General features: G+C 41.0%; 1 protein-coding gene across 1 annotated transcript in view; it reads left to right on the forward strand.

The window, feature by feature from the left end:
- sardh (sarcosine dehydrogenase) overlaps positions 1 to 16449 on the forward strand; it is a 58605-nt gene that overhangs the window by 15409 nt on the left and 26747 nt on the right. Inside the window, exons 9-12 of the mRNA XM_030065991.1 lie at positions 4693 to 4822; positions 8319 to 8405; positions 12104 to 12194; positions 13410 to 13551. Of these exons, the coding sequence (XP_029921851.1) occupies positions 4693 to 4822; positions 8319 to 8405; positions 12104 to 12194; positions 13410 to 13551 (450 nt within the window). The remainder of the gene's footprint in view (positions 1 to 4692; positions 4823 to 8318; positions 8406 to 12103; positions 12195 to 13409; positions 13552 to 16449) is intronic.

Consider the following 16449-nt stretch of genomic DNA (forward strand, 5'->3'; position numbering starts at 1 on the left):
TTTATCCTGTTTGTTTACATCTCCTCCTCGCCCTCTGTTTCTGCCTCATCTCTTATTCCATCTGTTTTTCTTTTACTTGTCTTCATTACTTGCTGCTGTATTAGCTCGGAGGTGACACAGCACTCATAACAGCGCCTCATAAGATTGTGTGTGTGTGTGTGTGTTCTCAAGTTTTTCCTCGATCACTGGCTGTAATAATTTTATTTGTACTGTGCATCTAAGCAAACTAGTTCAAAGAGCATTAAGCGTGTTGAAGTTTTTACCGGGGTAGCTGGAGGAAACCACTAACTTGTTTGTTCCGGACAGGATAAACTTCCAAGGGGCCTGAGGTAATAACACCAATCTTCAGACAACCTCTGGTAATCCTACCGGTGTCTGGAGGTGGCTTTAGGCTCAAGTGTCATAGTGTGTGCAAGAACAACAAAACTGTTGCTACATCACGACCAAGATGGATGAACCGAAGAACAGTAGAAAAGAAAGAACAACTCAGTGGCTCTTGTGAGTTGATGGAAGCTCTAAAAGTGCCATCACTGTTACACTGAAGCTGCTGTCCAGGTCTTAATGATCAGGTCAAATATTTTCATCTCAGATCAAATCTTTTTGCCTTGACAGTTCACATAAATTTTTACATATGATCTATATGTGACATCATTGTGGACAGATCTCTGCCATACCCCACATGTGCACATTTATATCACGTGGACATTCTGGACATCAAACAAAGTCCTTTCAGACAACGAATAAATTAGTGGCTCAAGCATTCATTTCTTGAATTTTTGTGGTCAGGTGACGTCAGCTGTACAGGATGAGGGTGAGAAAGCAGAGGAGGGATTAATGCATCTGCTCATACATCCATTACATTTACAACCTCACTGTCTCTTCATTGTCCTGTCATTGTTAATGCTGTCCTCCATTTTTGTTTTGGCCTGCAGCTGCTAATAATGAATGATAGAGCACCGACAGTGATGTATGCCTGTGCAGTTAAACCTGCACTTAGCGATTTCAAAAACTGTTAGCAATTCTGAAACTAACCTGGACTTTCTTGAGATGTTTGTGTCTCTATATAAACCAATGCCAAGTTGCTAGGCCCAGCCATTGTTTCGGTTTTTCATCTCTTTTCCCTTTTAGTTGTCCCCCCCCCCAAAACAAACAAACAAACAAACAAACAAACATACAAACAATAAACACACACTGCATTTCTCTCACAGCGATTGCAGCTCCAGTAATCAGATACATATCTGGACGATAAATGAAAATGGGCCTAATCTGATTTGAAAACATCAAATGTTTGTGCTCCAACTGCTCACAAAGAAGAGCTGTGTTTCATGTAGGCAAAAATTGGATTTGGGTCATTTCAATTAGTGCCAACGCCTTAAGGCAGAAAAAATGAAATTATAAACTTTCCACCAGCAAATTATGCAAACAATGCCTTGGGAATCAATAAATGATGTTAGGTTAAATAAGGTTAACAGACATCCTGTTACATTTTGAGAAGTAATCCAATGAATGTGAAGTTGGACTAGGCTAGGGTGACAAAAGCTAGCACTTTCTCCCTGAGAATTTTTTTTTTTTTTTCAGAAAAAACTTTGGAATAGGTGGGCAGGTTTGGTTACAGTCCTTGCTTCACCTTTTCTGGTGTCCTGCAGCTCTTTTATTGCCATTTATATTCACAAATCTAGAGAATGAAAAATACTGTCTGTTCAACCTGTTCATATCCAAGAATGAGCCATGAATAAGCATTGAAAAAATGCGAAGACATAGTTGTGGTAGACTTTGTAGGAAAGAAATGAAAGAAAAGAATCAAAAATGTATCTGTCCATCAGCCATTGTTATTTGACTGTTAAAAAGTTAGATGTGTCTGTGTTACCAAGCCAAATCAAAGAAACTGCAAATAGTAAAAAAAATGCATGGATGTTGGTAGGAACACAGCCCATTTATTCTCAATTTCCAAAAGGTATATTTGCTGAAGACACAAGGGTTTTGCAGGTATTATCCATCTGCTTGCCTTCATGTCTGACAGTCTGCGTTCCTGTCTGTCCGCCTGCCTGTCGACAGATATTCTTTCTCAGTGGCAGAGCTTGCACATTATAGAGGATTTCTTTGTGCAGAACCTGGTCCTTTTGTTCTCTTTGTGTGGTTTGATTGCTTTGATGTTTTGGAGCAGGTGGAAGAAGAGAGGAGAGAGAGGAGATGCAGAAAGGAGAATTAGCAGAGAAACGGCGAGAACGGAGAATGCCTACTGAGTAAAGATAAGCAGGATCGATGGCTTCGGAGGGATTGAGAGAAGTACAGTGACTTGCACAAAGAGCATAGCTCCTTAGATACTCAAGTTGAGTTTCTGTTCTCTGTAGTAATACACATTTCTTTCTTCATATTAAAGCAGATACGCTCAGCTTGCACATCACTGTGATATTAAAGACTTGATCAAAACTGAAAATGTCTCCACTGACACTAATTGTGATAATCACAGGTACGACTCCCTGTCAAGTCTAAGCAAATTTCCCGCCTCTGTTTCTAACACATTTAGAGCTGATCTCCCTGAGCGCACACCGCTTTCCCAGCACCATGTGGCAAATGTCTGCACAGAAAAAAGGCATACAAGTAACCTGGATGCATGTAACTTTGCGAGATAATAATACTGCAAGTACTACAGTTGTTTGACCTTAGACTTTACTTTGAAGATAGACTAAAAATAAACCTAATCAGGTGTTACATAGTGTCCGTTCTGTTCCATTCACACAGAGAAGGCGCCAGAAGGGGAACAGATATATTGATCGGAGGAAAGCAGGGGATTTGGTTGACCAAAGAAATCTGTTTTCAGGGACAGCCCTAAAGGCATCACTTGCATGTAACGTTTTACACTTTGACCATAAAGCTGATACTCTTTCTCACACATGTAGTGGTTCATTATTACATGCAACTAAAAGTGGGAAGTATAGGGTATCCTGATAATATCTCTGTGATGCAAAGTAATAAACTGGATTTATTGAATTCATGCCCTCGAAGTCATGTTGGTAGTGATGAATTCGGAAGTGTAGGACTGCTGACAGCACAGCCCAGAGTCGAGCAACACAAGCTGCATCATATGTACAATGTTATCAGTGGCTCCTCGATACTTGTGTTCTCAGATAACAGCGGTCCATACTCAGCGTTACTATGATAACAGGGCCAGTGTGTGTAAAATGCCTCGAGTGAAAAATGTAGCCAGAAGTTCCTTTTTTTTTTTTTTTTTTTTTTTTTTAAACCTGGGTGCTGTGTTGTAGAGCAGCCTTTCACTACACATCCAGTCTTTAAATATCAGACAGGCTCATAGACGTCAGGTTAGGGCTTTTTTATGGAACAAGATGCAATGTCATAATTGTTTTATCTTAAACAGTGGTGGTGTGTTTTCGAATTTCAGAATTTTATTTTTTATGGTGAATGTCTTGTGCACCTGTATGTATAAAACCTATCTATCGATCTGAGTGTTATGTTTGAAATTGGAGTGTTTAGTGCAGCAAGATGTAATGAAGTGGGGAGAGTGCGAGTCAAGGTACTTACTAATGAGATAGGTTTCAGTCGACATTTGAAACCTGGGAGTGACTCTGCTGTCCTTGCTGGAGCGGGAAGGTCATTTCACCCTCAGGGAACCAGGAAGGAGAAGAGCCGATTCGGGCTGGGGGAGCGACTGGCACAGCGAAGGGAGAAATAAGTGTTTAGTAGTGACACAAGGCAGAGCACGAACTGGTGTGCAGTGTTGGAGCTTACAAGCAACCGCAGGCAGGCAGTCAGGCAGTGGAGGAGTGTACGAGGGGAGGATTTTTAAGGCAAGGCAGTCTGCACTGCACTGCATGAGGTGTAGCTGTTGATGAGAGCATTTTGGGAGGCTGGCAAGGAGGGAGTTTTAGCGGTCCAGATGGGAGCAAATTAAAGCTTGGGTAAGGAGCTGAGCAGGAAGGGTCTGATTTGACAGATGTTGAGTCCCTGCTGAGTGCTGGTCTGATTCAGTGGATGCTGCGCGATGGGCGGCTCTCAATGTGAGCCTCACAGACAGTTGGCCATCTAGAATCACAACTGGTGACCTGGGCTGAAGTCACTGTGGTCCTGTCATTAGCATTGTGGGGGTCTTTAACCGGGCAGGGCTTGTCAGCGAAAAGAGGTGCTGAGTCTTGTTGACATTGAATTTGACGCGGTGGGGCGGCATGTTAGAGCTCTTTAACCCTGTGGTTCCCATCGGCGAGTTTGTCATTACGAATGCATGCTGTGCAGGCCAACATTGTTAAGACCCACAGACCTTTATTTTAAATTCTAGCTGCGATCCTAAGGTTTCCAGTGATATCAGATATTTCCTGCTGAATTACAGGAAAATGTGTATAAAATGGTGCACAAGACATCTAGATATTTTCTATCTGATGCAATGATGCAGCCATGAAACAATGGCATCTTGGCTTTGAATATTTCAGTCAAGTGTGGTGGAGTTTCAATAAAGCATGGCAACCGGCAGATGCAGCATATGTATGTGCCATTGTTATACAATATGGGAAAAAAATCTTTTGAAGAGAAATCCACAGTTTAATGGGTTATAATCCAACAGTCAATATCACCTTAATAGCCAGCAATGTGTGAAAAAACTCCTGCAGCTTTAAAGGTTAGAGAAAATATGTATGTCATGCTTTTGTGTGTGTGTGTGTGTGTGTGTGTTGTGTTTCCCAGGTGTCTGACAAGTTTGCCTTCAGCCTGTTTGACCTTGATTGGGATGTATTCATGCAGCATATTGAGGGAGCAATCAACAGAGTTCCTGTTCTGGAGCAGACTGGCATCAAATCTACTGTCTGTGGACCAGGTATATACACACACACACACACACACACACACACACACACCACATGCAGCCGTGTCTTCTCACAAGCAGAGAGAAAAAAAAACATCAAATAGAGATAGTTGCTAGTCAGTTTTTTTTTTTTTTTAAATCCCTCTAGGTCCTCTTTGCCTACTTAATATTAATTTCATAATTTATGTCAGGTAACAAGCTACTCTCACCCCGCTTCTTAAATTGGACACATTCTAATTTAAAACGTGAATGTGTTTGTCAGTGAAATACACTCACCACTAATTCACCACTAAGATACTGCACACAGTAGTGGATACCTAAGCTAATTGGCTATGTGTCATGTTTGGTTAGGGCATGTTTTGATTATCTTATCTAAGTCTGAGCTCATCTGCACAGCATTGCACTGCAGCTGCAGCCGTGCAAGTGCGTCTGAAGCTGCTGAGGAGTTACAGTGTCGAATTGGATTTTTCATCATCACACTGTGATGCTGCTCTGTTTGGAGATTCAAAATAATTTTTTGTTCTAACCCATTAAACCCAATACAAAATGAGATCCTACACGCATCTACACGCACAGACAGACAGACACACATAAACACACACATACACGCACACACACAGAGGCAAACAATCAGAGAAAGACACAAAAAAAAAACAAAATGGAGAAATAGAAACAGAAAGAAAAAAGACAAAATTAGAAAGAGGAAAAACAGATGGAGAAAAATGGAAACAGAAAGGACGATCGTACCAGAGAGAAAGAGAGAGAGTGACAGAAATTAAGAAATAAGACGATAAACAATAGTGGGAGGGAGGAAACAAGTAGGGATCAGAGAAGGAAAAAGAGGAGCAGCACAGAGAGAAAAACAGAGGAAGACGGAGATAAAATCAGAATGATTTCATCAGACTCCTGCTGCGTGCGGAGCATCTCCCCGCCTGTGACCTCACTGTAATGCTAATAGTGCATATCATGTTGAGTGTCGTGTTTACATGGTATGCCTGCTACGCACATCATGTGGAGGATTGTATTTAGAAAGTGGGCCTGCTGAGCTCTTAACCCTTGCCGAGAGAGAGAGCGAGGGAGAGAGAGAGAGAGAGAGAGGGTGGAAGATGGAAATAGCTGAAATCTGAAATCTCAACCATGACTTGTTTGTTGGTTGCAGGCTGTATGTGTGTGTGTGTGTGTGTCACTCATCATTGAATCAATCAATCAGTCAATCAAAACTTTATTTATAGAGCACTTTTCCGGGCAGTCCAAAGTGCTTTACATAAAAACAGAGTCATTGCACAAATATACATACATGTGCATAAATGAAAGAAAGGTAAGAAAAAGATAAAACAGCAAGAGAAATAAAATGAAAAATACATGAAATAACATATATACTGGGTGATAACATAAAAGCCAGGCTAAAAAGGTGAGTTTTAAGATTCTTTTTAAAATGCTCCTCTGGCAAGCTATTCCAGAGATGAGGGCCATAACCAACGAAGGCAGCCTCCTCGAAGGTCTTGCTCCTCATCCCAGGAACAACGAAGGCCACAACCAGAGGACCTGAGTGGCCTACTGGATTTGTACCTTAAATGAAAATCTGGTAAATGTGGCGGCGCGGTTGCACGCAGCAGCCCTGAGCTCCTCAAGTCTGTGTTATTGCCCTTCCTTTGCACTTTACATGTTTATTTATTTATGCATGATTGCGCAGCATTGCACTTATGTGGGCTTTTCTGTTGTGTGCACTGTATTTTATGTATGATATTCTGTTATGTGAATGATATTTTATTTTGATTTAACCGAGACTCGCTGGCTTTTAAAGCCGCAGCAGCATTTTGAACTCATTATAGTCTGTCAAGAGCATACCTAAGTAGATCAGACAGGAGAAAATTACAATAGTCAAGATGACTACATAAAACATGCATACATTTTTCAGTTTCTCCTTGGATTAACAATGGCTAAACCTTGGCAATGTCTCAGAGATGATAAGATGCTGTTTTGGTGATATTACTTAAGTGGATATCAAAGTTAAGATCAGGTTCTAAAAACACCAAGATTCTTGGCCATATATTTTGTCTTATGAGCCAAGATCTCTAAATGTGGAAGTAGCTTATCCCACTTGAACTTAGGGCCAAAAACCATGACTTTTGTTTAATCCTTATTTGGTTGTAAAAGGAAAAGTTCTGGGAGATCCGCAGGTTATGTTCAGTACAGCGAATAAGGTGATCAACAGGGCTAGGATCATCAGGCGAAACACAGATATACAGCTGTATGTCATCAGCATGGAGTGTCTCACAAAGGTAGAAAGATGAGGAAAAAAAACTCAGGCAGGACATTTTTCAAAAGGCTCGTTTAGGTTTTTCTTCCTCTGGGTCTTGTATTCAGGTTACACACTACCACTTGGCAGTATTAACTCGGTTAGAGACATTCTGCATAGACTTACATTTTCTGGCAACCTGACTGATTTACAAACAGCACACACACTCTTACAGCCTAATGTTGTTACAAAGGCTACAGTCATTGAATCAAATCTGGTGCAAGGATCTCATTCTAGGAGTATTTATGAGTATTTAGTGCTAAGCCAATGGCCCACTGGCTAACACTAACTCACTGGGCTTAGCAAAACCCTTGAACTGTAGAAGTTTTTTATTCATTTATATTTTATTTATTTATTTATTTATTTATTTATTTACTAGGAGAAGTTAGGTGGTGGAACTGTAACACATTTATCCTTCCATCTATCTCAGTGGTCTCTATCTTTTTTTTTTTTTTTCCCAAGATGTGTATTTAAAATATATGAGTTGTTGTGATGCTAATGACTCCCACAGACTTTAAGTCTTCATGTTAAGGTAACACGAAATGCTACAGGACATCTAGAGTTGAGAACAGTATCAAACAGCTTGTTTTAGTCTGGGTAAGTCGAAAAAAGGTATTTTGCCCAAAAAGTAGTAGTAAGAGTATTCCTTACGAGTTTTTAGTTGATGTTTGAATTAAGATTAAGATTTAGTTTAGAGTAAGGGTTTAAAGTTAGGCATATTTTGGTGATGGTCACGTTTAGGGATTAGGGCTAGAGGAATTAATGTAGTCAAGGAATGTCCTCGTAAGTATGGTGATACGTGTGTGTGTGCGTGCGTGTGTGACAGTATGTCTATGTGTGTGTGACTGCATGCTTAAGCCCTTTTACTCACTTGCCATGGGGAAATACATGACCTTGACACACTCTCCATCTCTCTCTCTCTCTTTTTGCCTCTCCATTTCCCCCTCTCTCTTCACTTCTCCATTTCTGAAATTGATAAGTGCTGCAGAAATAATTTCTATTCTTCATTGACTGTGCACAGCTTTAGACAGTAGGTTATACATTTTGCTGAAATCGATGCATAATCTGACATTTCACCAAGTAAATGTTGGTTTTTTTTGTCACAGGAACCATTTGGGGTGATTTTTTTTTTTTTTTTATCACTGGGGAAAGTATGCGTCTTGTGTGTTGAGCTGTGTGCTGAGGATGTTTGTCTCCTCCTCTCATCAGAGTCATTCACAGCAGACCATAAGCCTCTGATGGGAGAAGCTCCAGAGGTCAGAGGGTTCTTCCTCGGCTGCGGCTTCAACAGTGCCGGTAAGTGGTGCAGAGATGGATAGATAGGAGGAAGAATGGGAGATGTGTAAAGAGACGGAAGCAGCTGTTGAAGAGAGTCAGAGCAGTGAGATGAGTTTTGCCTGTGGTGCTTCAGGAGACCTTGTGACTGGGACTGAACAGAATGTGATTGCATTTGGTTTGCATTTAAACTTACTGTACCGGGGGAGTCTTTTCGTGGTTTTTGAAAACTTCAACGATTATCCCTCTGCATTGTGCTGACAAGGTGCAGCACCGTGGTGAGTTTTTCAGTAATGCGGTGAACCCTGAAGTTGTGCCATTTTAATAAATGCCGGACAATATTTTAGTAAAGTCTGGGTTCACAAAAGATAACCCGTTCCTTACCTGTTGTAGATTGCCAAAACAGTTTTTAAAGCAAGGGCAATCTATTCATGCACAGTAAGCCACTAAAACAATGCATGTTTATACCTTGAATGGAGTGGGGTGTAAGACTGTGGTCCATCCGTCCAGCAGTGTGTGTTTTTAATGTGTCAAGCTGGGACGGAGCTCACTGAAATGGGCCTGGTAACACAGCTGGCAACAGTGACCTTACAATTAGAGACAAGGATGACCCAAATGCTCACTCCCTACCTACACACACACACACACACACACACACATCTACACACAAACATCCTCACCAGTCTTATCCAGGCAGGGTCTTGTTGATGATGTCCACTTTTGTCATTGTCTTTTCTCATAGCAAGATTCAAGAGTTTTATTTGTCACATGCATGATTGTACATGTACAGCAGCAGTGAAATGTGATGGCAACTCCAGCACTGTGAAAGTAAAATAAGATAGAAAGTATATGTACACCTCTATATACAAGTATAAACATTAAGTACAATGTAATAAATAGGAAATGAATGGAATGGCATATTTACAGGCAGAATGGCATATTTACAGGGGTATGTACATAGTAAAAAGAAGTACAAAATAAGTACAATTAGTAATAAGGTTAATAAGTAGTTAATAAGTCATAAGTAGTAATAAGCAATTACCAGTAGTATGTTGATTTACATTTACTTTCATCCAAATCAACAATACTCTAGGATTATATGAGCGCAAGAGTTCTTATTGCACATTTACAACAGCATGGCTCCTAGGCTCCTTTTTTGACTATAGAGAGCCATCATAGCTACTTCAGCAGCAAGAGGTTCAGAGACTTAAGAGATTAAAAAAAAAAGTCTCAAAAGTTGGCCAAGTTAACAGAGGATTGGCAAGGAGTTATGATACCAGTTTTAAGTTAATGGTGATCAGTGAAGCAAAATCATGAAACAATTGTCATAACAGGGCAAGCCAGCTCTTCTTGTAGTCTTCAAACTCAATGCATGCTCAAACAACTCACACACACACACCAGCTGCTTGTTCAGTAAGGCCTCTGATTGGTCAGCTCTCCCACATGTGCTCAGAGGGCAGACTGGAGACAGAGCTGCTCTTCCTCGCTAACGGCTGTGAATGTACTGCACGATATAAATATACTTTATGAAATGACAGGCTTTTTCGATGTAGTAATTGCATGTCGCTTTATGGAAATTTTGGTTGAAAATCATTTTATTGTGCAACCCTAGAGTGCATGCACGCACATGAACACACTCATCTTTCAGGCGAAGGAGAGACAAGCTACTGCTGCTGGAAGTGATGGTGATGATTCAGAGAGCACAGGGTCAAAGCTGACAGATCCACATTAAAAAAAAAAATAAAAAAAAAAAAAATCCATCATCGAGTGGTGTAGGAACTTTTTAAGCCTGCAGTGATTTCATTTTACTTGCTGGACTTCACTTTAGTTGCTAAGCAATCAAAAACTCTATTATTCTATTTGTATTTGTTGCTTGGCAACATTGACTTATTCATAGTATCAATACCACCACACTAAACTCATATCTTTCAGGCTTTTCTTGATTATGGGTTCTTAAGTGCTGTCAGCGGCTGCACCTCACACCTCATTCTGTCCCCGTCTTACTCATAATCACAGCACAGAATGTCTTCCCAGGTGTTATTGCTATATTGACAGAGGCTTTTTATCATGTAATAAAACAATAACAATTATCTGTATTTAAGGCAGTGCAACTTGAATATAGAGAACCACTAGGCTCTTTATAATTTTTTTAAGTGGCATAAGTCTTTTTTGCTATATTTAGGTCAGCAGCCAAATCTTCACTCCTCTCCCTTCATCCTATTGTATGCTGAATAGTTGTGCTATGGTAGAGGAGAGACAGGGATAAATGGAAGGATGATGGGCATGGTGAAGAGGAGCTCTAAATCGAAAGCTTTTGAAGTGAAGGACACAGGAAAGAAAGGAGAGGTGGGGGAAGGGGCCTGACAAAGTCCATCTACTTTGGCAGAGAGACGGGAGAAGAAAATGGATAGAGGGAAGGAGAAAGGTAAAGACAACGGGTTTAAGTTTTCTCTTTGAATGACACTTTTGAATCACTAGTGGCATCTCTATAAATGTCAGAGAAGAGAGCGCAAAATTGTGGGGGAAATCTGAGAGAATGATTGAGAGAGAAGCACAAGAGACAAGAGGGAGGGACATAATGACAGACAGAGAAAGGAAGATATGTTTGTGCAACAGAGACGAACAATAATAGGGAGAGACACTGAGAGCGGGAAAGGAGAGGGCGAATACAATGGGAGAGCGGCGGATCAGAGATAGGGATGACAAGATGAATGGAAGCAAGAGCATGGGGGTTCACACGCAGATACATGCACACACATCAGCGTGGATATCTTGGGCGACATTTATCAGTGTCACCTCCCCTGCTGGTTGTCTTCTCGATGTCTTGGGTGAACTCCCGTCATTCCTCCCACCCCCTGCCCTTCCTTCCATCCGTCCTTCCCTCCATTCAAACGTCCAGCCAGGCTTGGCCCAGAGTGACATCGCCTGTAGATGAGTGAAGTGATGAGAGATGGGCCCGTGAGGGAAAGATGGATGAAGGAGGGATGGGCGCACTCACTGGTTGTGCTCCTGCATACTGATGCTGTCCCCTCAACGCATACAAGACTCTCACATACACACACATGCACTCAATATACATAAACTATGCCATCACCAGCAGTGCAACATAAGAATGATGCTGCTAAAAGGCAGCAGCTCATTAACCTAGAAGTTTTTGGATTGGATGGATAAGATAATGACTCTCCTGTCTTTGGCCGAAATAAACAGAGTGTGGTGGCCATTGGCCGGGACAGATGATGTCAAACCACTCAGGGGCAGCTGTGAGCAAAGGTCAAATGATGAAACGAGGGTCAAAAGAATCCTCTGTAGGGCATTTGACGTACATTGGCTCTTTCTGCCTGAGGAGAGAAAAATTCTGTGCTCAGCCTCGTCTGTTCTCTCCTCTCCTCTCCTCTCCTCTCCTCTCCATGAATTGATGAGGCACAGTCTTATAGCTAGGCATCCATCAGTGAAAGGGGACAGGGGACAGAGAAGCCATGTTTGTTGTTCAGACTTTGCTCCCTTGTCTTCTACATGAGCACAAATTATTGCACTGAACCCTGCAGTACTCTAGATGTGCATTAGAGAAATAATGTGTGTTGGTGTGTGTTCAGGGATGGGTTTTTATGTCTTGCAGCAGATTTGAAGCATGAATTTTAGATGTTGTTCATTATTTTTTCTTCTTTCTGCCTCCTTTGTGTGTGTGTGTGTGTGTGTGCGCCTGCATGTTGTTTCTACAGGTATGATGCTGGGAGGTGGCTGTGGCAGAGAGCTGGCTCACTGGATTATACATGGCCGCCCTGAAAAGGATATGTATGGATATGACATAAGGTGCGTTAACACAAAAAACAGCTGAGTTATTTCTGAATATAATAATAGATACGAAATAGCTGTAGGATAGTGTGTTCAGTCATGTTTAATAACTGGTCCAACTGTGGGTGGAGGCAACAGCGTCTCCTCTCTCCAAATGTGCCGACTGCACCAGCACAGAACAGCATTTGGCATTCTTTCTAAGTGCAGATCCTTCACCTTTAATCTATTGACATGAACATGAGTCTGCATTTTGTATCCAAGCATATATGGGAGTTTGGCACTTTAAAGCCTTAGTGAGGACAACCATAGCATCTGGAGTAGTTGCTTTAACATTTGAAAACACATCACATCCAGCATTGCAAAGGTAGAACATAGTGGTCGAACACAGAAATGCCTATACATTCTCACAGAATTCATTTCTTTAACTTCTTTTAACTTCAAGAAAATGCATAGAAAAAGAATAATTGGACAATATGAACTTTTTGAGAAACATTTATGCTCAGATGGTGTTTTTGATTGTAGGAAAAGGTTGTTAAAAATATTGACAATAATAATGATTGGTAGACCATCTGTATTTATGTTATGTATTTATTATTAAGGAGCATGTCATAAGGTTTTTTTCTTTCTGCTCCTTTTTAGTCATAGAAGGTGTATAATTAAGTTATTGTATTATGTGTTGAAATGTTGTCTTGGAATTATACACATAAATGAGATAAATAATCAATCAATCGATGAAGATTAAATATATGACTCTATCAGGTCTAGTCGTGGAGCCTAGTCCTTGATTAAACTGATATTTTTATGTTGAATATCTATTCTAAATTAAGTTCAATCCAGGGCTAGGCCTACTCTGTGTCCAGGAAACTGTTTTTAACTATTAAATCAGATATTCTCTCATGTCATGAAATGTACTGTTCCTTGTACACACAGCATCCATTGAGAATGTGTGACAAAGACTCAGTAACAAGTTTTGCCTGGCACTCACACATAAGGTAAAACCAAAAATGTGTGTGATCAGTCAATCATCAGTCAACAATAATGACTTTCAAATATCGAACCTCTCTTCAAAAGCAGCACAGGGGATTGAGTTTCCTATTGGCATTTCATTCAATTGTATCAGCAATCACAATGATGATTGATATATATATATATATATTTTGTCATGTCTAAATGATTTTTAATGAACTGTTGCTTCTATAATTAATCTTTTGAATTGTTCTGCTCCCGTCTCAGGCGTTTCCATAACTCCCTGACAGACAACAATCGCTGGATCAGAGAAAGAAGCCATGAGTCATATGCTAAAAACTACTCTGTGGTGTTCCCCTTTGATGAGCCGCTGGCTAGCCGAAACATGAGGAAGGACCCCTTCCATCAGGTAAATGAAAGGTTTCATCTCCAGTGTACACATTTGAACAGGAGAACATGCTTTTTTTTTTTTCTATAGTGAGTCAGACACATTCCTTCCAACTATGGCTGGATGACTCATTTAATAAGATGCTTAAAACCATATTCGCATTTATTTTTCTCTGGGTCAGATAAACTTGATACATAACCTTGGTTTTGCTGTACCAGTTTCAATTAGATAAGCGAGACTTATGCCTTCTTTGATGCAGCGTGGGCAGTCTCAGGGATCCTGCAGTGCTGAGACAGACAGGCCGCTTCTTGCTTCTAAAAAATCTTCCCACAGCCAAGTGTGAAAACTTCCCCACCCCTGTTTATGAGGCGTGTTAACATAGATGGGGACCAGTTCACCTCATGGACCCCCCCCGCCAGTGACCTCAGTCATTTTCAGAACTCTTCCTGAAATAGGAATTGAAAATCTCAGGAATTGATGTATGATTGTTCCAATTGTTCAAGTGCATTTTTGCTATTTTAAAAAGGGTCACATTGTCCAAAAGGGGTGTACATAGTCTCTTAATTAATCATGGGTGTATTTTGGGCGTAACATGCAACAAACCAACTGGAGTGCCATTTCCCGTTCCCTTTAAAAGTCAGTGCATTTGCCAGATGCACCAGATCCGTTGCCTCTTGTTCTCTGCAGGGGCAAATGATCTGCTCGTGCACAAAGTGAATGTGCATCAGTAGATCATCAGCAGGAGTCCAGCAAAGCTCCCTGAGGTGAAGCAGGCCCCCCTGTGTGTGTAACAAGGCATCCCTATGAGCGTAAAGGCGTCCCTTTGTGTGTAAGAAGCAGAGTGCACATGCACTGGCACCTGCTTATGAAGGTGCACAGTATTATCTTGGTACTGCATCATAAAATAACAGAAAAAACTGCCCCACTGACTTCAGACCTGGTTTTTGTTGGTCAGTTGTGCAATCACTTTCAACTGCCCCAAGATAACAGTGTGCCGACAATGTGCCTGACCACATCTCATTTTAAAACCAGCACACTCATGGGCGCTCAGATGGGCACAAGTGCATTTACTTTCGCTGGACAGGAAAATGACAACTGTGTCTGTTGGAAACTAGCAAACACACTTGCATCACGCTTGGCACCGCTTCGCACGAGGTGAGTGTCACGTTTGCAGCTGATGAACCCAGTTTTTAAATAAGCAGATGCTGGAGTGGTAAACCACTAACATAGAGTACCAGCTGTTTAGAAATCACATGATATTGGGTCCCACATGAAAACAACAACGGCACAGTCACAAACAGCATTTCAAATTACCATATTCCAAATAAATATGTGTTTTGGAATGAAACCCAAAGTGGAGTTGCATTTTAGATGATACTTTTTAAAATAGCATTTGTTATCCCTTGTTGCTGCCTGTTATTTGCTTTATTGTGTAGATCTGTGTTTTTTTTTAATTCTTTTTGTTGTATCTGCTGGTCTTGCTGCCTTGTCCATGAATGCTTGACAATGCGATGCATGACCCAGCTGATTTTGGCATTTCAACATCAGTGTGCCGCTGGCGCATTTGGCATTCAGATAGATTGCAGCCATTTACTTGCAATGCCTGAAATCACCGCAAGGGATGCATTTACACGTTACACAGATGAGACTCATTTTGATTGAAACTGTCATCAGTGGAGATAACTATGCATCACTGAACTGTCTGACGAAGACTTTTGAAAAGGATTCTGGTCATGAAATCACTGGAAAGGGGGGCTTTCAAGTCACAGGAACGCCTGCATTTTCATGTAAATTGACAAGACAGTTTTGATCACCTCCAGTGCTCGTAAAAGTTGCATGATTTGACGCTCTGGCCTGCATGACTAACTCTGGTCTTCTTTCACAGTACCTGTCTTTTCCCATCTTTTCCTCTTCATCTATTCATTCCTGTCCTTTTCCTCTCCCCTGTATCACTCATCTCTCTCTCTCATTGGACAGTCATCTTTCTTACATCATCCCTAACATTCGCCCTATTCACCCTGTAGTGCTTATTTTTTATGCCTTTTGTACTGACTCTCTTTCTCTGTAACGTCTTCTTCATTCTTGTCATATTCTAATGTTCATATTTGTTGTAGATCTTGTGACAAACCGAGACAGGCAGGTGTTAAATTGTGCATGAAAGATAAAGGCGCCTTGTTTCTCTCCCTCTATTAGCCTCTGTAACCCTGGCTTCCTGATTGGCTGACTGAGATAGCAATGTGGTGACAGGGCAAATCAACATATAAATTATGCTGCTTGGATGCTCAGATTTGCGTGGTTGAGCGTACATGTGAACGTGAAGCAGTATCATTTTCGTTTCATTTTTAAACAGCACATTTCTAAACTGGCGGCCCTTACATACTTGTGTACAAATTGCAAACAGGAATGAGCAACAAACTGTGTGTTTTCATGTCTGTGTCAGGATATGACATGTAGCATCTAAACCGCTGTTGAAGAAAGTGATGTAAGTGTTTCCAAAGATGCTATTACTGGTCAAACTCTGACCTTTTTTTGTCTGTATAGCTTCTCTTTCCTTCTCCCTATGCTCCCTGTCTGCCTCTCTCTCAGACAGAAGGCAGTTAGCAGTGAAGTATCTCAGGCTGCTAGCTCATTTATTAATGTGATACCTGTCAGCATGGCTATAAATGATACACTTAGCCTCAATATTGTAGCGTAATCTCAGATGCCACTCAGCTTCCTCTTTCTCCTTACCCTGGCACACTCTAAATGGGCCTCACCCCCACATTTTATGCATTAATGGCCCACTTAGCCTTGCTTTTCTGTCCCAGACTTCATTTACCTTTAACTGTCACAGTTTAACACATGCTGACATTTTGTACACCCTTGTCGCATTCTTACAGAGCAGATCATTGTCAAACAAACCGTATTAGCAATCATTGT

This window comes from Myripristis murdjan, chromosome 12 (assembly GCF_902150065.1).
Source record: "Myripristis murdjan chromosome 12, fMyrMur1.1, whole genome shotgun sequence".
NCBI classification, from domain to species: domain Eukaryota; kingdom Metazoa; phylum Chordata; class Actinopteri; order Holocentriformes; family Holocentridae; genus Myripristis; species Myripristis murdjan.